This window comes from Oncorhynchus mykiss, chromosome 4 (genome assembly GCF_013265735.2).
Source record: "Oncorhynchus mykiss isolate Arlee chromosome 4, USDA_OmykA_1.1, whole genome shotgun sequence".
Lineage (NCBI taxonomy): Eukaryota > Metazoa > Chordata > Actinopteri > Salmoniformes > Salmonidae > Oncorhynchus > Oncorhynchus mykiss.
Window position 1 is genome coordinate 13,804,160 of NC_048568.1, and position 24,605 is coordinate 13,828,764.

At 41.9% G+C, this 24,605-nt stretch overlaps 2 protein-coding genes across 2 annotated transcripts; both read right to left on the reverse strand.

The window, feature by feature from the left end:
* Window positions 1-5,588: 5,588 nt before the first annotated feature.
* Window positions 5,589-17,752, reverse strand: LOC110522127 (probable G-protein coupled receptor 63). Its single transcript, XM_021600258.2, has 2 exons — window positions 17,227-17,752; window positions 5,589-7,312 (listed from the first exon to the last, which is right to left on the reverse strand). Exon 2 carries the CDS (start codon window positions 7,181-7,183, stop codon window positions 5,921-5,923), a length of 1,263 nt encoding a protein of 420 aa, XP_021455933.1. The 5' UTR covers window positions 7,184-7,312; window positions 17,227-17,752; the 3' UTR covers window positions 5,589-5,920.
* A 3,888-nt stretch (window positions 17,753-21,640) lies between these two features.
* Window positions 21,641-23,339, reverse strand: LOC110522128 (NADH dehydrogenase [ubiquinone] 1 alpha subcomplex assembly factor 4). Its single transcript, XM_021600259.2, has 3 exons — window positions 23,100-23,339; window positions 22,612-22,703; window positions 21,641-22,521 (listed from the first exon to the last, which is right to left on the reverse strand). The coding sequence occupies exons 1-3, from the start codon at window positions 23,230-23,232 to the stop codon at window positions 22,213-22,215; spliced, it is 534 nt and encodes a 177-aa protein (XP_021455934.1). The 5' UTR covers window positions 23,233-23,339; the 3' UTR covers window positions 21,641-22,212.
* Window positions 23,340-24,605: the final 1,266 nt, after the last annotated feature.

A 24,605-nucleotide genomic window follows, 5' to 3' on the forward strand; every position in this document is an offset into this window, starting at 1 on the left:
CTCCTGTCTACCTCCATCTCTTTTCGGGAGCAAGAACAGGATATTTGATCAAACTCGCTTAGAAATGTCCTTTCAGTTGTGCACCGGAGGCCCCGGTGCACAACTGAGCAAGTGAACAATTACATTAGAGTGTCTAGTTTGAGAAACAGATGCCTCACAAGTCAACTGGTAGCTTCATTAAATAGTACCCACAAACACCAGTCTCAACGTCAACAGTGAAGAGGCGACTCTGGGATGCTGGCCTTTTAGGCAAAGTTCCTCTGTCCAGTGTCTGTGTTATTTTGCCCATCTTAATCTTTTATTTTTATTGGCTAGTCTGAGATATTACTTTTTCTTTGCAACTCTGCCTAGAAGGCCAGCATCCCGGAGTCACCTCTTCACTGTTGACTATGAGACGGGTGTTTGTGGGAACTATTTAATGAAGCTGCTAGTTGAGGACTTGTGAGGCGTCTGTTTCTCAAACTAGACACTCTAATGTACTTGTTCACTTGCTCAGTTGTGCACCGGGGCCTCCCACTCCTCTTTCTATTCTGGTTAGATACAATTTGCGCTGTTCTGTGAAGGGAGTAGTACACAGAGTTGTATGAGATCTTCAGTTTCTTGGCAATTCTCAGAACAAGAATAGACTGATGAGTTTCAGAAGGAAGTTCTTTGTTTCTTGCCATTTTGAGCCTGTAATCGAACCCACAAATGCTGATGCTCCAGATACTCAACTCGTCTATCTAACAACTAAAAAAAGACATCACAATGGTATTAGTCCATCGTCATTATGTGAGTACTTTTCAGTATGTGCTGTGGAAATTCCCAGGGGTGGTTGAATTCTGGGGGAAAGTCAACTATGTCATCTCTGTACTGTAGAAGAAATACTGCCATTAGATACCATAGTGATGTTGCTTTGTGATATGACTGATTTGCACTTGTCAGAAAGCCAAAGGAGAGTGTGGTTGGCAGGAACCACAGCTGCTAAGAAAATAATTGTACAAACGTGGATTCCACCTCATCAGTTACCATTTCAACAATGGCTGCTTACATTTAAGGAAATTGTATTTATGGAGCTCTCCACAGCCAGAATCCACAGGACCAAGGTGTCCACTCTGGAATTTTCTGAACTCTTAGCCAACTCTTAACCTTTACATCCATGAATGTGTATCAATCATTTGTCACTATTTCTGAGGCTATATGATGAATTGTTCAACAGATTTACTATGTAATATTAATTGATTTGTTTTTATCTCAGGATTTATTTTTTACATGCTATCAGATTGCCGGTGGGGATTTATTATATGAATCCTATGAATTGAAATAATAAAAATACTTATTACCTCAAGAGCTGACAGGATGACTCAAGGGGTACATGGGCAATGGGTTGTCTGCTGTTGCTGCTGACCTGATAACACTGATGCACTTTTCAAGCAAAACCCCTTTCCGGGAAACATTTTTGATGTATTTGGCTCGTAGAAAGTCTACGCCAGCAACTGCAACATCATAGAATAATCAGATCATGGCACAGGTCATATACCATTTATTGGACATTTTAATTGAATATCATGAGTTCTGTGTACAATAAATGCTATACACAAAAAAATATATATAAATACAACCATTTCAATGATTTTACTTAGTTACAGTTTATATAAGGAAATCAGTCAATTTAAGTAAATTCATTAGGCCCTAATCTATGGATTTCACAACTGGGAATACAGATATGCACCTATTGGTCAAAGATAACTTCTTAAAAAACATCGAGGAGGTTCATCAAGGAACCTCCTTAGTTCTTGGGGAGTTCTTGCAAGAACTAACTGCCCAACTGAAACATTTGGATTTGAATTTGAGAAAACAGCAGATGTAGGCACTTACAGTGGGGCAAAAAAGTATTTAGTCAGCCACCAATTGTGCAAGTTCTCCAAAGGGTATATAACAAAGTATTGAAATAATCTTTTGTTATTTACCAAATACTTATTTTCCACCATAATTTGCAAATAAATTCATAAAAAATCCTACAATGTGATTTTCTGAATTATATTTCCTCATTTTGTCTGTCATAGTTGAAGTGTACCTATGATGAAAATTACAGGCCTCTTTCATCTTTTTAAGTGGGAGAACTTGCACAATTGGTGGCTGACTAAATACTTTTTTGCCCCACTGAACATTTTTAAGATCTCAGTTTATGGTATGACCTAAATTTATATTGTTTTATGATGATGCCATCTATATTTTCGTATTTGTGTAAGAAAGGTAGGGGGTGGATCAGAAAACGAGTCAGTATCTAGTGACCATCATTTGCCTCATGCAGCATGACACATCTCCTTCGCATAGAATTGATCAGGCTGATGATTGTGGCCTGTGGAATGTTGTCCCACTCCTCGCCAAAGGCTGTGCAATGTTTCTGGATATTGGGATATTTTCAGCTTCCAAGAATTGTGTACAGATCCTTGCGTCATGGGGCCGTGCATTATCATGCTGAAACATGAGGCGATGGTGGCGGATGAATGGTACGACAATGGGCCTCAGGATCTTGTCACCGTATTTCTGTGCATTCAAATAGCCATTGATAAAATGCAATTGTGTTTGTTGTCCATAGCTTATAACTGCCCATACCATAATCCCACTGCCACCATGGGGCACTCTGTTCACAACATTGAGATCAGCAAACCGTTCGCCCACACTATGCCATACATGCTGTCTGCCATCTGCCCGGTACAGTTGAAACTGGGATTCATCTGTGAAGAGCACACTTCTCCAGCGTGCCAGTGGCCATCAAAGGTGAGTATTTTCCCACTGAAGTCGGTTACGATGCTGAACTGCAGTCAGGTCAAGACCCTGGTGAGGACGACGAGCACACAGATGAGCTTCCCTGAGACGGTTTCTGACAGTTTGTGCAGAAATTCTTCGGTTGCGCAAACCCACAATTTCATCAGTTGTCCGGGTGGCTGGTTTCAGACAATATCGCAGGTGAAGAAGCCAGATGTGGAAGTCCTTGGTTGGCATAGTTACATTTGGTCTCCGGTTGTGAGGCTCGTTGGATGTACTGCCAAATTCTCTAAAACGACGTTGGAGGTGGCTTATGATAAATTGAATTCTCTGGCATCAGCTCTGGTGGAAAATCCTGCAGTCAGCATGCCAATTGCACACTCCCTCAAAACTCGAGACATCTTTGCCATTGTGTTGTGTGACAAAACTGCACATTTTAGAGTGGCCTTTTATTGTCCCCAGCACCCGGTGCACCTGTGTAATGATCATGCTGTTTAATCAGCTTCTTGATATGCCACACCTGTCAGATGGATGGATTATCTTGGCAAAGAAGAAATGCTCACTAACAGGGATGTATACACATTTCTGCACAAAATTTGAGAGAAATAAGCTTTTTGTGCACATAACAAAAAAAATTGGGATCATTTATTTCAGCTCATGAAACATGGGACCAACACTTTACATGCGTTTATATTTCTGTTCAGTATATAATGCATGTTATATAAACACAAGGCTCCTCAAGAGGAAGAAGACACCTTTTCCTGAACAATACCAGATCCACCTTCTCTTGAGACACCCCCCAAGTTGCTGTTGCTTAGTAATAGTGCTCAGAGCTATGATTAAAGTGAGCTTCAAAGCCCCAAGCACACTCATTAGTCACTGCTGGCAGAATAATGAATTCCAAGGAGGAAGCCGATTAAGAAAACCATCCTTTATATTCTTCAAGCTGAGAAGAATCGCCTTGGTCCAACTGTGTTCTTTTGAATGTATCTTTATCTAAATGGACCTGGCCCGGCTGCAAAGGGCCACAGAGGCAGAAGTCTCTTTGAGGATAAATGTCCACATTGGAAATCAACCTTTTGACCTTTCAGTCTAGCATCTGTTTTAGATGATGTTGCCTGGGACCTGTCTGCTCACTCTGCCACCTCGTTCTCTCTCTGTTAATTGTAAAAAAATATATATATTTAGAGATTACATTTGATTGTATGCGTCTTTTAAATTCACATTCAAATAAATGGCTTTGAAATTAATTTTACCAAGTTAGCTGTTTAGCTATTACTATCCATTCCAGATAAATACATCCGGAGAATTCCACTAAAACCTCTTAGCATATCAAACAGAACCATATGCATAAACACTTTCAAACAGTCCAGGCATCAGGCATGACTGGTAATAGGCCATGACCATTTCCATATTCAACACTGTTTTATAAGCGGTGTGACAAATGCAACATTGAAGTGTGTGTAGCTAATATCAACAGCCAAGATGGTGGCAGACTTATGGAAATAAGCGTATGGTGAGATCATGTGTTAATGCCCAGTGGAAATGTTTCACACGTGTGTAGCCGCTCAGTGGAGGGGCTGACAGGAAGTCCGGTCCCTGATGAAGGACACCACTGGGTGATACAGAGATGTGCTTCATTAACCCTAACCTTTAGAAAAACATTAACTGGTAAACACAGAAAATAGTCTGGCTGCATGTGAAACACACTGAGTGTACAAAACATTAAGAACACCTGCTATTTCCATGACAAACGGACCAGGTGAATCCAGGTGAAAGCTATGAACCCTTATTGATGTCACTTGTTAAATCCACTTCAATCAGTGTAGGTGAAGGGTTAAAGTTAAAGAAAGATATTTAAGCCTTGAGACAATTGAGACATTGTGTATGGTGGGCCATTGAGAGGGTGAATGGGGAAGACAAAAGATGTAAGTGCCTTTGAACCAAGGCACTGGTAATGGATGGTTTCCATGTGTTTGATGCCATTCAATTCGCTCCGTTCCAGCCATTATTATGAGCCGTCCTCCCCTCAGCACCCTCCACTGCTTTGAACGGAGTATTGTAGTTTTATTAGATTTTTTATTTAACCTTTTTTAAACTAGTCAAGTCCATTAAGATCAAATTCTTATTTACAATGACGGCCTACCCTGGCCAAACCCTAACGACGTTAGGCCAATTGTGCGCCGCACTATTGAACTCCCAATCACGTCCGGTTGAAATACAGCCTGGAATCGAACCTGGGTCTGTAGTGACGCCTCTAGCACGGAGATGCAGTGCCTTATGTGGTAGTATGGTAGTAGGTGTCAGGCGCACCAGTTTTATGTCAAGAACTGCAACTGTTTTTCATGCTCAACAGTTTCCTGTGTGTATCAAGAATGGTCCACCATCCAAGGACATCCAGCCAACTTGACTCAACCGTGGGAAGCATTGGCGTCAACAAGGGCCAGCAACCCTGTGGAACGCTTTCGGCACCTTGTAGAGTCCATGCCCCAACGAAATGAAGCTGTTCTGAGGGCAGATGGGGGTGCAACTCAATGTTTGGTATACTGAGTGTATCGTCACTCATCCACAGTGTTGTACTTCTCTAAAGTGTATGGTACACAAATAGGATTTCTTGCCAAGGTTGAGAAAAACATATAAACAAATAGATTGCTGCGATTTACATTTGTTTAACCATTTTTCTATAAAGCTCTGAGTGTGTTTCTGAGTCAAACATTTGAGACATTTCTCTGCCTTTATGACATTTGTATAATTGCAGAAAACTTGCATGTAATCTAACATGAGACATAAAGAAGTAAACCAGAAGTAAAAAACAAAGACTGTATTAACAAGGTAAGAAATGTTAAAAATGTTTATTAGATTCAAGTACAGTACACTGAAATCACCAGATGTAGCAGCATTATGACTGGTATAGACTAACTAATAGGCACAAAACAATTACATAGAAATATCAATGACAAAATGTAATCTTGGTGGCCTTATGACCATATTCAAAACCACTGAAGCAGTTAATTGACATGCTTTGTAAACAGATTCTACTCAGCTAAAATATACTGTCGAAACCGCAGTCTCAACTCATTCATTTGACTGGCGAGAACAAATTGGATAAGTGGTCAAACAAAACCTACATGGCAGTGAAGTCAGTGTCCTCCAAGTCAGTCCAGTGTTATTAGACCACAGAGCGATGCTCCCCACACACGTACACAGCGCTGGGTCGGATACGTCGCTTTGTGTGGCCGGGCAGCTGAGGAAGAAACTTGAAATACTTGGGCATCAGGTCAAGGCAGGCGTCGCGGAACTTCTTGATCCGCCAGTAGTAAATGAGAGGGTTGAGGGCCGACTTGAGATAGCACAACAAAAGGAACCAGGTGCTGACTTCAAAGAAGTTGTCCTTGTGGTAGAAGGGGCTGCTGAAGGTGGAAACTAGGCTGTAGGCGGTGAAGGGCGCCCAGCACACGGTGAACACCGAGAAGAGAATGAGGATGGTAGTGAAGGCACGCGTCTTGAAGCTCATGTCTATGTTCATCTCAAAGGGCCTCTGCAGGCTCATGAGGCCCAGCTTGCTGGCCTGACTCAGACAGATGCTGTCCGGGTGGCTGTGGATGCGCACGGCGTTATGCCGTATGGTGTTCAGGATCCCCATGAAGGTGTACAGCATGACCAAGAAGGGGATGAAAAAGAAGGCCAGCATGAGGAGCAACGCGTAGGCGTGGTAGCCCGGCTCGCTGGTGTAGCCGAACACACACTGTGGAGCTCTAGAGGGGATCTGGAGTGATGGGTGGCCTATGGCTAGTGGGAAAGAGAAACATAAGGAGACAGTCCAAGCGATGACTATGAGCACTTTGGCTCTGTGGGGACTCAATTTGTCCTGTTTCTGGACTATGATCAGGAATCGATCTATGCTTATTATAAGCAGGATGACCATGCCCTCTATGACAAAAAGCCAGAAGAACATGGCCGACACTCGGCAGAAGACATCCCCGAAGATCCAGCGTGTGGTCACCACAGTAACCAGGGCAAAGGGCATGTTCAGGACGGCCAGCATCATGTCTGCGAAGGCCAGGCTGGCCAACAGGATGTTGATGGCGGATCGCATGGCGGCGCGCTGGTAGACCATCAGGACCACCACCACGTTCCCTAGGAAGGCCACCAACAGGATGGAGACCATGGCCATGCAGAAGAACACCTGGAGGGGCAGGCTGACACCCTGAACACTCCCCTGGGTCTCGGCTGTTCGCGTGACTGTGTCCAGGTCCAGAGGTGAAAAGGAGGAGCCATATGAGCTGTTTTCCATGGACATGTCTTCCGTGTCAGGCTGGACGTGGAGGAGGTGGTCAGACAGGTTCAGCAGCCCTGCCGTGACGAGGCAGCAGAGGCTGGCTTTATTGGTCTCCCCTGCCTCCACAGGGGGAACGACAGTGGAGTAAACCATTCTTCCACGGGGGGTGCAGGCTCGGGTTTAGGCATCGTTACTGGAGCTCTTCTCTTGCCAAACATGATGCCTTAGATGCTGTTCTTAGTCCAACTGAAGAACCCAGCATCTTAGCATGGAGGAGAGATCCTGGGGAGACAGAAAAGGAAATGGAGGCAAAACAGAAAGCGGGGACATTAGCAAGAGAACATAAACATCAAATGCTATGTCTGTTTTTCCTTGATGATAATACCTTAAAATGGGTATTCTTTGTTTTAAAATGTTGCCTTTCTCAAAAGACAATATTGTGTATCAAATGGAATTTTGTCAAACTGAAACGTTTATATACACATTGATCTGCATGTACAATGCCTTTGGAAAGTATTCAGACCCCTTGACTTTTTCCACATTTTGTTACATTAGCCTTGTTCTAAAATGGATGAAATATAAAAACAATCTCAGCAATCTACACACAGTACTCCATAATGACCAAGCGAAAACAGGTTTTTTGTTTTTTTTCAAATGTATTTAAAATAAAAAATACCTTATTTGCATAAGTATTCAGACCCTTTGCTATGAGACTCAAAATTGAGCTCAGGTGCATCCTGTTTCCATTGATCATCCTTGAGAAGTTTCGACAACTTCATCGGAGTCCACCTGTGGTAAATTCAATTAATTGGACATTATTTGGAAAGGCACACACCTGTCTATATAAGGTCCCACAGTTGATGGTGCACGTCAGAGCAAAAACCAAGCAACGAGGTCGAAGGAATTGTCCGTAGAGCTGCGAGACAGGATTGTGTCGAGGCATAGATCTAGGGAAGGGTAAAACAATTCTGCAGCATTGAAAGTCCCCAGGAACACAATGGCCACAAAGATTCTTAAATGGAAGAAGACTCTTCCTAGATCTGTCTGCTCACCCAAACAGAGCAATCGGGAGAGAAGGGCCTGGGTCAGGGAGGTGACCAAGAACCCAATGGCCACTCTGACAGAGCTCTAGAGTCCCTCTGTGGAGATGGAGAACATTCCAGAAGGACTATTATCGCTCAGAAGCCAGTAAAAGGCACATGACAGACCGCTTTGAGTTTGCCAAAAGGCACCTAAGACTCTCAGACCATGAGAAACAAGATTCTCTGGTCTGATGAAACCAAGATTGAACTCTTTGGCCTGAATGCCAAGCGTCACATCTGGAGGAAACCTGGCACCATCCCTATGGTGAAGCATAGGGGTGGCAGCATCAGGCTGTGGGAATGTTTTACAGCAGCAGGGACTGGGAGACCAGTCAGGATCGAGCCAAAGATGAACAGAGCAAAGTACAGAGAGATCCTTGATGAAAACCTGCTCCAGAGCGCTCAGGACCTCAGACTGGGGCAAAGGTTCACCTCCCAACTGGATAATGACCCTAAGCATACAGCCAAGCCAACGTAGGAGTGGCTTTGGGACAAGTCTCTGAACGTCATCACACACAAGAAGACTTAAGGCAGTATGCAGTTGCAGTCTGGCTATTTACATGTAAGCCTGGTTACTACACTATTATAAGAATGCCAACACAACCAGGCTGTATCACATCCGGCCGTGATTGGGAGTCCCATAGGGCGGTGCAAAATTGGCCCAGCATCGTCCGGGTTTTTCCGGGGTAGGCCATCATTGCAAATAAGAATTTGATCTTAACTGACTTGCCTAGTTAAATAAAGCTTAAATTAAATTTTAAAAACTGGCTTACCAAATGCTCTCTATCGCCAAAATGTCCTAGCAATTTCATGAATTATTTGATCCGTGCCAGGGAGAGATTTTTATTCCAAGTCAATGTTTTTCTGGGGACAACTCAAGACTTCAATAAAAAAGGCTTATCACTAATATAAACATTGGATACTGTTATTTTAGACCGGCTGGTATCATTTACAATGGCTCATTGGCAAACGTCAAACAGAAAATGTTGGACCCGCTTTTCCTATGGAAGATTAGGACTGGTGGTGTTAAAGGCGACAGACTATAAGCAGTCTTATCCATGGAAGCGATTTTGTCTTAGATTTCCGCAGCACTTTCAAATATGCTCTCTTCTCTCATTTTCTAGGTTTAGTCATTCCATGTGGGTTGAACAGACAAAGCGACACAGGGGATTCAAAGCTTATTAAATAACTGTCAGTAAAAATGTAAATTTGTTCAAATTTTTCTGTACACTGCCGGGATGATATGATTGTGTGACGGCTGTCGCTAGTCCGAAACTTTGAGGCAAATTCTATCCATTTACCATGCTGCAGAACTATAATTATGTCAAAGTTACCCCACCAGAGTAAAGGAGAGGGTAAAATGTTGTATTCATTAGATAAACAGGCTACCATAATAGAACAGGAACAAGTGTATTATTAGGCAATAATAGACTGACTGAGGCATTGTGTGTTCCTCCTCTTACCTTGACAACAGGGATAGAATACGCACGGCTAGATTATGATTAAAACCAAAAGGATACGTGTGGATGTGTGCAAACAAGCCTCAGACTGAAATCTATGTCTGCCTCCCAACTTCTCACTGACACGGACTGATCTTAACGCTCTGCCCTCTCCTCTCATTAGGATGCTATGACAGACACTGTTGATAGATAAAGCCGCACCAATTCTGCACTGTGTAGCAGTCTTTGTGTTCTAATTTGCACATAATTCCTGAAATTAAGTATATGGTCAATTTCCTCATTACAGGGTTTTCAGTTATCCAAAAGACAATCCTTTGTGCTAAATGAAAGGGCGCATCATGGCCCTAGAGTATCTGTTCCCTTTTCATACAGAATGACTCAAAAGTGATTTGGCGGCTATACACAAAGATGACCCATAAAATCACCCTTTTAACCTATCACTTATAAACATGAATTGAGGTGGTTAGAACAGTAGTCCCTATTCAGATATTCAGCATAATACAGTAATTTAAAAAATGTGATGGAAGAGAAAGAAAAATATTAGAGGATCATGTTTACTATTTCAAGTACATATATCCACAGAAACCATAGTAACTGCTAAAAAGGATCTGCCCGGTACCTTGCAAGTCAATGATAACACTGCATGTTGAGTAGTTGTGGAACCTAGCAACAGGGACCTGCATCCAGCTAGTATTTATATCGGGTGGCTTTGTATCTCTTTCAAAAAGCTTTTGAGAATTTTAATGACCACTACAAAATAAACTAGATATGTGTCATACTATTTTGAATGATTTAGTTGATGTATCATATAGTCCGTTTAGCCGTAGATTATTATTTGCCCCGGTAACTAGCCTGAGACTATGGGAGAAAGTTGAATAAGCAGTCAACAATGGAAATTGTGTTTCAAATTTTTGAGTGTAGGAATTGTAATTACACATTTGTTACTGAGCTGGATAATATTGTTCAGTTATCAAAAGGTGAAATAAAACATAATAAAGCTGAGTAATTCTTAGAGTAGCAAAGTTACAAATAATAGTGGCAGGGCTGTTGACTTTTGAAGAAAGCTTGGAGTAAAATTTTGCCTGGATGGGGTCCTCCCCTAGGAAAATTGTACTGTTTTAAAAGCTAATTTCCTGCAATTTTACGTATTCGACATGGCTTAAGACTATGACCAGGGTGAAAAAAACACAGGTCAGGTGTATTCAGAATGCTTTGAACGTTTATTTAACCCTCAAAATTGAGATTTGTTTTTTTGGTTAATATTTGAAATTATATTTACTCTTGCAACACATTCAAATTCCTTTATTAGTCACATTAGCTCGCAATAATGATTATTTAGATGGAAAACCAAATTTTGCTTTTGAAGTCGTTAGAAGTTCAATTGAGATTCCTTCTTAATTCACTCGATAACGTAATGGAAAAAGGTTTTATTGGCTAAATGTGGCAACTCCTCTCTTGCTGTGAGAAAACACATTTTGGGCTAGTTTTCAGGTCTTGTGGGCAGGTTTTGAGTAGTCATTGGCTACAATTTTAGCTTGACCTGACAACCCTGGACAAATGGGAAAGGTGTTGTGCTTGACCAAAAACAGTGAGTAAAAAGCTAGCAAACTAACATTACTAATTTTCATTCTGGAATAAATTACCTAGCTATACTGACTTGCCTAATTAAACAAAGGTAAACTTAATTTTTTTTTTTTTTAACTCCCTTCCTTGACAACAGTTCTGCACTGATCCACGAAGCGCAAAATTAATGAATTCCCTGACCTCTGTTGAGGCGATATCACCATAAATCCTGCATGGCCAATGCAGAAGTCGGCTTGACCATGCGCCCAGATGCACAATGCACTCCTCTCCAGAATGGACTCTCTCTCGTCAATTTGTGCACATACATTGTTTCATAATTGCATTTTGTGAATGGTTTGCATTTGATTGTTAGTGTATATCAATTCCCTATTACATATCACCAGTAGTACATTTACCATTCATTCCTATAATTTCTCATCTACAATGTTTGTTACTTTGATTATGGTAATTTCTTTTCATGCGTTCAACCTATGCTACACTTGTGAGAAACACGTTTTGGTATATTTCATTCCATTTACGAGTTTTGTCAATTTAGTCGTTGTCTTTTGTTTGGAGCGCTCCTGTCAATGTTGAGTAAGGACACGCATGGATAGAAGTAGGCCTATAGGCTACCTGGCCTTCGAACAAATGTAGGCATATAAATGTGCCCATTTGGGGATCTGATTAGTATTTCTAATTGATTTAACGCACCACCACTAATGACCTGTGGAGCTTCTCAAAGTAATGTTTTCTTCACCTCAAACAACAAGCAAACAAAGTCTGTTTTTATATCCATTGAGAATTACGATAGTTCCTCAATGTATTTGGAAAATATTTCCAGATCTCTCCCTTTCGATAACCACTCAGCGTTAAAAGCGTTAAAAAATGTAATGCTCTGATCCAGTGGAAACCTCATAAAATAGGCCTACCTGATTACTTCTTATCAGTGCTTGACTTGGACTGAAATAGGTTCCGGTAGTCATTTTGGGTGCTGCTACTGTTTATATTTAGGTGCAGGAGATACACAATACTTTTGAGCTAATACTCTATAAGAGGAACAGGAGCTCAAGCAGTAGAACGTTTGAGGTGCCGATACTCAGCTCCATTGAGCTCCTGCCCAAGTTAAGCACTGCTTCTTATCCCTTGCGCATATAGCCTACAGCTGTGTCTGTCCCGAGCTCACTCGTGAGGGAAACTCTGAGGGCCCAGAATATTTTATACAATGTTGCAAGTTCGCTAGCGCATGCTTCAGGCCTGGACCCAGAATTTTGATTAACCACATGACAATGATGTTGAGATATGAAGATGTTGTTATAAATTAATCAAAACTGTTTCACATTTTTTATATGAAAACCATAACTGGCACGCAGATTGGTAGAAATGGTAAGATACATTCAACATGAGAAAGGTTGCCGACTCCTCCTGTAGCCTATTACCGGTAACTTCAGGAGAGTAATGGAAAAATCTATGAAAGCCAGCAGGAGCGAGAGGAGAATAATTGGGTCAGGTTTAGTTTTTTAAATTCTGTTTATCTAGATCTCTGATGCCCTCTTGAGGCATTTGTCTTATTTTATCAAACCGTAAACTTAAAGCATGAGACAAGCTCAATGAATATAAACTCAGCAACAGGACCCTGTCTTTCAAAGATAATTCGTAAAAATCTAAATAACTCCACAGATCTTCATTGTAAAGGGTTTAAACACAGTTTCCCATGCTTGTTCAATGAATCATAAACAATTAATGAACAAGCACATGTGGAACGGTCGTTAAGACACTAACAGCTTACAGGCGGTAGGCAGTTAAGGTCACAGTTATGAAAACTTAGGACACTAAAGAGGCCTATCTACTGACTCTGAAAAACAGCAAAAGAAAGATGCCCAGGGTCCCTGCTCATCTGCGTGAACGTGCCTTAGGCATGCTGCAAGGAGGCATGAGGACTGCAGATGTGGCCAGGGCAATAAATTGCAATGTTCGTACTGTGAGACGCCTAAGACAGCGCTACAGGGAGACAGGACGGACAGCAGATCGTCCTCGCAGTGGCAGACCACGTGTAACAACACCTGCACAGGATCGGTACATCCGAACATCACACCTGCGGTACAGGTACAGGATGGCAACAACAACTGCCCAAGTTACACCAGGAAGGCACAATCCCGCCATCAGTGCTCAAACTGTCCGTACTAGGCTGAGAGAGGCTGGACTGAGGGCTTGTAGGCCTGATGTAAGGCAGGTCCTCACCAGACAACACCGACAACAACGTCGCCAATGGGCACAAACCCACCGTCGCTGGACCAGACAGGACTGGCAAAATGTGCTCTTCACAGACGAGTCGCGGTTTCGTCTCACAAGGGGTGATGGTCGGATTCACGTTCATCGTCAAAGGAATGAGCGTTACACCGAGGCCTGTACTCTGGAGCGGGATTGATTTGGAGGTGGAGGATCCGTCATGGTCTGGGGCGGTGTGTCACAGGATCATCAGACTGAGCTTGTTGTCATTGCAGGCAATCTCAACGCTGTACATTACAGGGAAGAAATCCTCCTCCCTCATGTGGTACCCTTCCTGCAGGCTCATCCTGACTTGACCTTCCAGCATGACAATGCCACCAGCCATACTGCTCGTTCTGTGCATGATATCCTGCAAGACAGGAATGCCAGTGTTCTGCCATGGCCAGCGAAGAGACCAGATCTCAATCCCATTGAGCACATCTGGGACCTGTTGTTGAATCGGACGGTGAGGGCTAGGGCCATTCCCCCCAGAAATGTCTGGGAACTTGCAGGTGCCTTGGTGGAAGAGTGGGGTAACATCTCACAGCAAGAACTGGCAAATCTGGTGCAGTCCATGAGGAGGAGATGCACTGCAGTGCTTAATGCAGCTGGCGGCCACACCAGATTCTGACTGTTACTTTTAATTTTGACCCCCCCCCCCCCCCCCCCCCCCCCTTTTGTTCAGGGACACATTATTACATTTCTGTTAGTCACATGTCTGTGGAACTTGTTCAGTTTATGTCTCAGTTGTTGATTCTTGTTATGTTCATACAAATATTTACACATGTTAAGTTTGCTGAAAATAAATGCAATTGATAGTGAGGGGACGTTTCTTTTTTGCTGAGTTTAGTTGATTTTTTATTTTTGTGTGTGTGTATACAGTGCATTCGGAAAGTATTCAGACTCCTTCATTTTTTCAACATTTTGTTACGTTACAACCTTATTCACCCCTCATCATTCTACACACAATACACCATAATGACAAAGCAAAATCAGGTTTTTAGACATTTTTTAATAATGTATAAAAATATATATAAACATATATATATCATATATATATCAAATTATATATCAAATTTACATAAGCATTCATCCCCTTTACTCAGTACTTTGTTGAAGCACCTTTGACAGTGATTACAGCCTTGAGTCTTCTTGGGTATGACGCTACAAGCTTGGCACACCTGTATTTGGGGAGTTTCTCCCATTCTTCTCTGCAGATCCTCTCAAGCTCTGTCAGGTTGGGAGGGGAGTGTCGCTGCACAGCTATTTTCAGGTCTCTCCAGAGATGTTCGATCGGGTTCAAGTCCGGGCTCTGGCTGGGCCACTGAAGAACATTCAGAGACTTGTCCCAAAGCAATTCCTGCATTGTCTTGGCTGTGTGCTTAGGATTGTTGTCCTGTTGGAAGGTGAACCTTCGCCCCAGTCTGAGGTCCTGAGGATCCTTATGTACCTTGATCCTGGCTAGTCTCCCAGTCCCTGCCGCTGAAAAACATGCCCACAGCATGCTGCTGCTGCCACCCCCATGCTTCACCATAGGGATGGTATTGGCCAGGTGATGAGTGGTGTGTGGTTTCCTCCAGACGTGACGCTTGGCATTCAGGCCAAAGAGTTCAATATTGGTTTCATCAGACCAGAGAATCTTGTTTCTCATGGTCTGAGAGTCCTTTAAGTTCCTTTTGGCAAACTCCAAGTGGCCTGTCATTTGCCTTTTACTGAGGAGTGGATTCCGTCTGGCCACCTGATTGGTAGGGTGCTGCAGAGATGGTTGTCCTTTTGGAAGGTTATCCCATCTCCACAGAAGAACTCTGGAGCTCTGTCAGAGTGACCATCGTGTTCTTGGAAAAGCCTTGGTGGTTCCAAACTTCTTACCTTTAAGAATGATGGAGTCCATTGTGTTCTCGGGGGACCTTCAATGCTGCAGACATTTTTTGGTACCCTTCCCCAGATCTGTGCCTCAACACAATCATGTCTCTGAGCTCTACAGACAATTCCTTCGAACTCATGGCCTGGTTTTTGCTCTGACATGCACTGTCAACTGTGGGGCCTTATATAGACAGGTGTGTGCCTTTCCAAATAATGTCCAATCAATTGAATTTACCACAGGTAGACTCCAATCAAGTTGTAGAAACATCTCAAGGATGATTAATGGAAACAAGATGCACCTGTGCTCAATTTTGAGTCTTATAGGAAATGGTCTGAATAATTATGTAAATAAGGTATTCATGCTTTTATTTTTGATACATTTACAAAAAAAAAAAAAAACTGTTTTCACTTTCTCATTTTGGGGTATTGTGTGTAAATTCCTAAGTAAAATAAATATTTAATACATTTTAGAATGAGGCTGCATTGTAACAAAATGTGGGAAAAGTAAAGTGGTCTGAATACTTTCCGAATGCAATGCACACACAAGAAATGGGTTAAAAAGAACCCAATTTCGGCTATTTGGTAACTCAGCACTGGGTAAATATTGGACAAAACACACACTAGGATACTTTGACCCAGCCAGCTGGGTTGTGTGAATAACCCATGTTGGGATGTTTTATTTACCCCAAAAACGTAGTTATTTTGACACAGCAGTGGGTCGCTTTTTACTCTTTTGCTGGCTTATTGTTTTATATGTATTTTTGACCCAGCAATGCATTATTTCTTACTTTATTGCTCGGATATATTTTTTGTTCCGTCTCTATTACAGAATCTGTTTTTCCATTCCACAATTGTCTAGTGTTTGTGATGGTGTGCCCACTGGAACCGATTCATCTTGTTTTTAGCAGACAGGACTGGAACCCGGTGTGGTCGTCTGCTGCAATAACCCATCTGGGACAAGGAACGTTATTAGCCAGTTTGTGGCCCGCCTGTTAGCTTGCACGTTTCTTGCCATTCTCCTTCGACCTCTCATCAAAGAGCTGTTTTCACCCACGGGACTGCCATCGACTGGATGTTTTATGTTTGTCGCATCATTCTCGGTAAACCCTAGACACCATTGTACGTGCAAAGCCCAGGAGGCCAGCAGTTTCTGAAATACTGTAACCGGCGCACTTAACACAGACGATCACACCACGCTCAAAGTTGCTTACATCAATCACCACATGACTCAACTCAATAACATCTTCAAAATGGGCAAACCATTTTCTTGAATGGGTTAGTGTACTTAATAATCTGGCCACTGAGTTTATATCCCAACATTGGGATAGTTACCACTGTTATAATATGTATATAAGAATGTTATTAATTTTATATTTGAATATCTAATGTGCAAAAATAATCAAGGAAAGTTTAAATGTGCAGTGTACAAACTTAACATGATCAACAGGAATGACATGTACTCTCACATGTGGCCAAAAATAAGTATCTGGATTACATTAAAAAAGATCCAGCATGAAAGTGAATAAAAACCCAACTGATGGTTAAATTAAGCCTTGGGCTATCCCTACAAGCCCCGAGTCTCTTTACTTACAAATTAACCCATGTTTGTGTAATTCCAAAAACCCAACTGACTGGATCAAAATAACCCAACTGGCTGGTTCAAAATAACCCAACAGGCGGGATCCAAATAACCCAGCGCTGGGTTACCAAATAACCCAAATTGGGTTGTTTTTAACCCAGCATTGTTTTGAGTGTAGGCCTATTTATTTAGATATTTTTGATAACATTATTTATTATTATACTGTGGAATTAAATGTAAGATCAAATACTTGTTTGATGAGAACCTAAGATTAGTTCAATCAAACAAACTGAATTGTTTGAAAATACGTTTACATTGTATCAATTAAACCACTTTTCAGGGAGTAGTATTGTTTGTTACAGCAGAATCCCCAAGTGAAATTACCGTTTTCCTTCCAAAGTCAGGTTGACATCGTTGGGTTTCAGTAGACAGACAATTGCTCGCGGCTCATTTCAGTCTTTCAGTTGATCCAATTCGCTGTCCAGATGCTTTTTGTAATTCCTCGAAGTCACAACTAGATATACTGTATTAATCTCTCATTGCACGTGAATTAATACATCTAATCAAATAACATTATTTACAGTGCGAAACACGGGCAATGCCACCTACACAATTCAACAAAAGCGGTAAGTAAAATGTAGTTCCGCGTATCATTCTGCCTTTGTTTTGCAGGGAATGGGTTCTCCGACAAAAAGAAAACACCGCTAGATTGGTTTACAAGACAAAATCATGACTCAAAGAGGCATTAAACAATTTGATTGTCAGTCATTTCATTTTCTTTCCAACCCTCATCTTTCTGTTATCCTGAGAATGATAATTTCGTCTTCCACTATTCCGGGTTCACGGTATAATATTCCATCTCTGTTACGAACTACGATCACTGTCCGTATACTGGTTAACTGACAGTCTCATCATCCAATAGTATGGACAGCTCGGGTAGGGTCCTTTGTTATGACGCGCCCATTATCTAGAGCTCCAATTGAAATGACAAATGGCCATAAAGAGGCGTAACGTTGTGGTTCAAGAACTAGGCCTTACCGGGCACGTGCATATAAGCGTTGTATTGTTACGTTGTATACAATCTAACACAGAGATAAATACAATATTACAAGGTTCCATAAAGTATAGGGTTTGGTCATTAGATGTTCTTAATATTACACGTTTTGTGCATGTAATAGATAGCCTGCATCCCCTTCTTTCCATTTTTGGACATAAATTAATTACATACAGTGGCAAGAAAAAGTATGTGAACCCCTGTTCACCCCCCTTTGGCAGCAATATCCTCAACCAAACATTTTCAGTAGTTGCCGATCAGACCTGCACAACAGTCATGAGGAATTTTGGACCATTCCTCTTTACAAAACTGTTTCAGTTCAGCAATATTCTTGGGATGTCTGGTGTGAACCGCACTTTTGAGGTCATGCCACAGCATCTCAATTGGGTTGAGGTCAGGACTCTGACTGGGCCACTCCAGAAGGCGTATTTTCTTCTGTTGTTGATTTAGTTCTGTGTTTTGGGTTGTTGTCCTTTTGCATCACCCAACTTCTGTCGAGCTTCCATTGGCGGATAGATAGCTTTACATTCTCCAGCAAAATGTCTTGATAAAACTTGGGAATTTTTACGTCGATGATAGCAAGTTGTCAAGGCCCTGCCTGAGGCAGCAAAGCAGCCCCAAACCATGATGCTCCCTCCACCATACTTTATAGTTGGGATGAGGTTTTGATGTTGGTGTGCTGTGCATTTGTTTCTCCACACAAAAGTACAATAATTGGTGTTATTAGTTTAAGCACACTGTGTTTGTCTATTGTTGTGACTGAGTTAGATGAAGATCAGATCAAATTTTATGACCAATTTATGCAGAAATCCAGGTAATTCCAAAGGGTTCACATGCATTGTCTTGCCCATTGATTCTTGAAGAACATAACTTAGAAATGCCTAATGAGCTTGTTTTACTCCAATGATGGTAAACAATCTCCATGTAAACACTGTATAACATTGTTAAAACTATACATTTCAATATCATGGATGGTTAGTCCTTGCATCCATAGCTCTGGGCTGGGAAATTGAGTTTTGGCGCCGGTACAGCCGACAAGCACTAGCTAATGCTACCTGTATACAGATTGATACTTGGAGCCAAATATCGATATATCCTCCCAAAATAACATTGTGATAAGTAACTGTATAGATTTCCCCCCCATAACTAATAGCTCTGTGTACTGTTAGGGACCACTGTAGCAAGTGTTGACTTTAGTATCAGTCTGTTCCAGGTGCCCTGAGCTGTTGAGGGTAACCACTAGAGCAAGCAATAGTTCATGGGCGGCAGGTAGCCTAGCAGTTAAGAGCGTTGGGCCAGTAACTGAAAGGTTGCTGGTTTGAATCCCCGAGCCAACTAGGTGAAAAATGTGCTCTTGAGCAAGGCACTTAACCCTAATTGCTTGCAAGTCACTCTGGATAAAGAGCGTCTGCTAAAATATAAATGTATGAACATGAGTGGTTACATTTCTCCAAGGCCATCCCTCTGCTTCCTACCAAAACACAGGAGGAGTGTCTGCTTTGTCGTTCTTTTTTAAACAATGTCCACTATTTTGCTCAAATAATGTGTTTGAGGGCCTCCCGGGTGGCGCAGTGGTTAAGGGTGCCTGGTTGGGCTTGGTTGGGTTGTGTATCGGAGGACGCATGACTTTCAACCTTCGTCTCTGAGACAAGACAGTAGCTACTAAAACAATTGGATACCACGAAATTGGGGAGAAAAAGGGGTAAAAATTCAAAACAAAAATAATGTGTTTGATTTATTAAAATGAAACATCACAACAATCAACGTTCACGGAAAGTAAACAGCATCATGATTCTACTCTTTTATGAAATAAATGGCCCTGCAAAGTACAGAGTGTACAAAACATTAGGAACATCTTCCTAATATTGAGTTGAACCCCCTTTTGCCCTCAGAAAAGCCTCAATGGACTTTTCAATGTGTCAAAACCGTTCCACAGGGATGCTGGCACATGTGGACTCCAATGTTTCCCACAGTTGTGTCAAGTAGATGTCCTTTGGGTGGTGGACCATTCTTGATACACACAAGCAACTGTTGAGTGTGAAAAACCCAGCAGCGTTGCAGTTCTTGATACACAAACCAGTGCGCCTGAAAGCCGTTCAAAGTCACTTAAATAATGTATTTTGCCCATTCACCTTCTGAATGGCACACACACACACGTCTCAAGGCTTAAAAATCCTTCTTTAACCTGTCTCTTCCCTTTCATCTACACTGGTTGAAGTGGATTTAACAAGTGACATCAGTAAGGGATCAAAGCTTTCACCTGGTCGGTCTATATATGTCCCGAATGTTTTGTACACTTTTAGGAAGGATATTCCCACAAACAGTGATCTTATCCAAAAGGTGCATGGAAGATTTCAAATTATAGCAAAGATCTAGTGACCGACGATGACCACTACTATACTGTAGTACTCACTTGAAAGCAGTCATTATGTTACTGATCAATAGTTTATAATTTACATTTCCTTTTGATGATATTGACACTAGAGGCGGGGTACACTATAAATACACATTTGTGGAATTGGCTATTTCAGCCACACCCGTTGCTAACAGGTGTATAAAATAGAGCACACAGTCATGCAAACTCCATAGACAAACATTGGCAGTAGAATGGCTTTACTGACGAGCTCTGACTTTCAACGTGGCACCGTCATAGGATGCCACCTTTCAAACAAGTCAGTTCGTCAAATTTCTACCCTGTTAGAGCTGCCACGGTCAACTGTAAGTGCTGTTATTTTGAAGTGGAAATGTCTAGGAGCAACAACGGCTCAGCCGCGAAGTGGTAGGTCACACATGCTCACAGAACGGGACCGGCGAGTGCTTAACCGTGTAAAAATCATCTGTCCTGAGTTGCAACACTCACCACCGACTTCCAAACTGCCTCTGGAAGCAACGTCAGCACAATAACTTTTCATCCGGAGCTTCTTGAAATTGGTTTCCATGGCCAAGCAGCCGCACACAAGCCTACGATTACTATGCGCAACGCCAAGCTTCAGCTGGAGTGCTATAAAGCTTGCCACCATTGGACTCTGGAGCACTCTCTGGAGTGATGAATTACGCTTCACCATCTGGCAGTCTGACAGACAAATCAGGGGTTTGGCGGATGATAGGAGAACGCTACCAGCCCGAATGCATAGTGCCAACTGTAAAGTTTGGTGGAGGAGGAATAATGGTCTGGGGCTGTTTTTCATGTTTCGGGCTAGGCCCCTTAGTTCCAGAAGGGAATCTTAACACTATAGCATACAATGACATTCTAGATGATTCTGTGCTTCCAACTTTGTGGCAATAGTTTGGGGAAGGCCCTTTCCTGTTTCAGCATGACAATGCCCCCGTGCACAAAGCGAGGTTCATACAGAAATGGTTTGTTGAGATAGGTATGGAAGAACTTGACTGGCCTGCACAGAGCTCTGACCTCAACCCCATCGAACACTTTTGGGATGAAAACTGCGAGCCAAACCTAATCAGTGCCCGACCTCACTAATACATGTGGCTGAATGGAAGCAAGCCCCCGCAGCAATGTTCCAACATCTAGTGGAAAGCCTTCCCAGAAGAGTGAAGGCTGTTTTAGCAGCAAAGAGGGAACCAACTCCATATTAATGCCAATGATTTTGGAATGAGATGTTCGACCAGCAGGTGTCCACATACTTTTGGTCATGTAGTGTATATAATCATGATACAGTACTTAAAACACAAGTGCTGGCTTGGATACCCACGGAAGACAAACAAAGTCCGACATCAATATGTTTTCCCACTGTTAATAGGATTTACAGAAATACATAACATTGGCTCATATAAATGAAAAATTGAAGAGAGTACATTGCGATTTGTATAAAGATGCCAAATTAGCAAGTGACAGTCAATTTACTGTCAGTTGTGATACAGGGATGAAAGCCTTGTTAGGAAAGTAATTAGCGAAGTAGTATGAATGGATTTGTAGGCCAATATCGCATCATTCATACAATTATAGAATTGGCTGATTTTGTCGTTATTAAAATGTGTATCGAGATTTACTAAAGACTGACACAAATCATACGGAGTAGTGTTACGACCTTGCCGTTTACAACACTGATTACCATTCCCACAAATAAGCTAGCATTCTTGGGAGTGGCGGTAACATGTCTGGCTCTGAACAGTAGTGTACTGGGTTTAAATCATGCGTCTCCTTCGTTTCGTAACAGAAAAACAAATAATCCCACACTTACTCTATTCCTATCCTGAACCTTGAAGCAAGGCAGACAACCCGATAGTAGATTTACATAAATAAATAATTCACTTGGCTGATAGATGTCTTGAAAGGCCAGGTATACTGCATATCTGTCCTAGGTATCTTTGATCTGCTTTGAATCCTCTTTTGTCTTGGGAGGTATGATCTTAACCTCGAAGGGGATGAAATGCTCTAGAAGTGCTTTAGTGTCTTTCAAGTCAAGAGAGTACTCCTGGGCAACCTTGTCCAATGTCCATGTTTGGGGAGCATTCTTGTGATTGTTAAGAGCTTTTAGGGCCTCAGCAATAGACAGTTTGCCTTTGGGGACATCAGTGAGCTCCACAATCCCATAGGGGTCCCCCGGTAGGTTGAACTTCAGTGGTCTGCGCTCCTCCACGTTCTCCTCAGTCACCTCCTTTGGAGCCTGTTTGTATTGAAACAGAGTTGGGTGCCAATCAAGCAAATAGTCCTCATTTGAAATTTCAATTGAATAGTCATTATTTTAGGCTCTCACCTCAGTAGGATCCTTTGATTCCACATACACCGACTTCAGCAACCCCAGGAGGGGGTCGTTTCTCTTGTGGATGGCATCATTGATCTCAGTAACTGAAGGAAACAAAATCGTTTAGGCCTCAGGGGACAAAGAACAACATATTAAAGAAGTGTGACTGTGATACAGACTGGTATGTACTGGCAGAAGATCATAACGTTAGAAGTAAAGGGTGAACCCTAGTGTTGAATGGGTAATTTGCCATCTTTGCTGCTAACTAGTTAGGTATCTTAGTTTGTGCTTGTTACAGAATTGGAAAACCACAAATACGTACTCAACACTAAAACCTTGGTTTCAAATAGCTACAAAGCTGTAACGTTAAGAAACACTAGCCAGGACAGCAAGCTATGGTATACTTGCTAACAGCCTGGCTGGCGTAGCTACAGGCTGAGTTGACCCTCCCGACTTACACAAGTTCTTCAACGCAATAACAAAAATCCCTATGTACTCACCCTCTGTACTCTGAACAGAATCAATATGGGTCAGATGTCGGGGTGCCACTTCGGGTTTTGCCTTCCCAATCTCACGATGTACTCGGTTTTCTAAATTAAAATCCCTAAACAACCGTGCAACGCGAGCCCCCATTTTTGACACGATCACCTCCAGGAACTCTCAATGTACATTCCATGCTCGAACCGTCTAAGCCCTCTCTCGGGAGAACGGGTTCCAACATTTTCGACGGAGAGCGAGACGGTTCTATCATGGTAGCTGGAAATTATACAGCGACCCCGTCTGGCGCAGAGGACATCGAGCATCGTGTTCCGCGTCCATAATGATGCGAAGGCACACAATTACCGACAGGTGGCAGCAGAGCCCTGGAGCCTATTCAGTACGAGCACAGTACAGTGTCGGTAGGCAGAAAGGATGGGAAACCTATGTGATGCCTCTGGTGTAGTGTAGAGTTTGTTCTATGAGTGAGTGTGACGCTCAAACCGAAGATGAGCTGGTTATCGTAGGTAAAGGTAAACACTAGAGTCTTACAGGTCTTCAGTCTTTTTTCTCTTTTTTTTTTAAATAGGAAAACATTATCATGCAGGTTTTACATTCATAAATGCAGTAAATGTAACATCTGTATTTGTTAGTGTATCTATAGGTTGAGTTTGAGTGAGTCTGACTTGGTTGTGGATTATATAGGAGCCTGGTTTGTGTTTTTTCTCTCTTGAGTAGCTTGGCCAGCCAAATCACCTTTACATAAGTGAACCCCACAGAGCACATCTGGCAATGATCTACTGCCAAGGACAAATATCAAAATACTGTAGCCTACAGTATTGGAGAGACAGACATTTTGCCTATACAGTGCCTTCAGAAATTATTCACACCTTTTGGCTTGTTCCACATTGTGTTGTGTTAAAGTGGGATTCAAATTGATTTAATTGTCATGTTTTTGTCAGCGATCTACACAAAATACTCTGTAATGTCAAAGTAAATATATACATTTTTTACATCTGTAAAAACAATTATGAAAAATAAAACAGTAATATATGTTGATTAGATAAGTATTCAACCCCCTGAGTCAATGCATGTTAGAATCACCATTGGCAGCAATTACAGCTGTTAAGTCTTTCTGGGTAAGTCTCTAAGAGCGTTCCACACCTGGATTGGGCAACATTTGCATATTATTATTTTCAAAATTCTTCAAGCTCTGTCAAATTTGTTGTTCATCATTGCAGGACAACCCTTTTCAGTTCTTACCATAGATTTCCAAACAGAGTGAGTCCGTGTCACTTATTATGTGACTTAAGCACATTTTAGCTCCTGAACGCACTTAGGCTTGCCATAACAAAGGGGTTGAATACTTATTGACTCAAGAAATTTCAGCTTTTAATTTTTTATTAATTTGTAAACATTTCTGAAAACATAATTCCACTTTGACATTATGGGGTATTGTGTGTAGGCCAGTGACCCCCCAAAATCTCAACTTAATCAATTTTAAAATCAGGCTGTAACACAACAAAATG

What these genes read in the sequence shown, in the direction of transcription:
- LOC110522127 (XM_021600258.2), bottom strand. Translation starts at nt 7,183, where the DNA reads ATGGTTTACTCCACTGTCGTTCCCCCTGTGGAGGCAGGGGAGACCAAT.
- LOC110522128 (XM_021600259.2), bottom strand. Translation starts at nt 23,232, where the DNA reads ATGGGGGCTCGCGTTGCACGGTTGTTTAGGGATTTTAATTTAGAAAAC. An exon ending in TTCTGTTCAGAGTACAGAGG is followed by an intron (nt 22,704 to 23,099) that starts GTGAGTACATAG and finishes TGTTTCCTTCAG; the next exon opens with TTACTGAGATCAATGATGCC. An exon ending in AATCAAAGGATCCTACTGAG is followed by an intron (nt 22,522 to 22,611) that starts GTGAGAGCCTAA and finishes CAATACAAACAG; the next exon opens with GCTCCAAAGGAGGTGACTGA.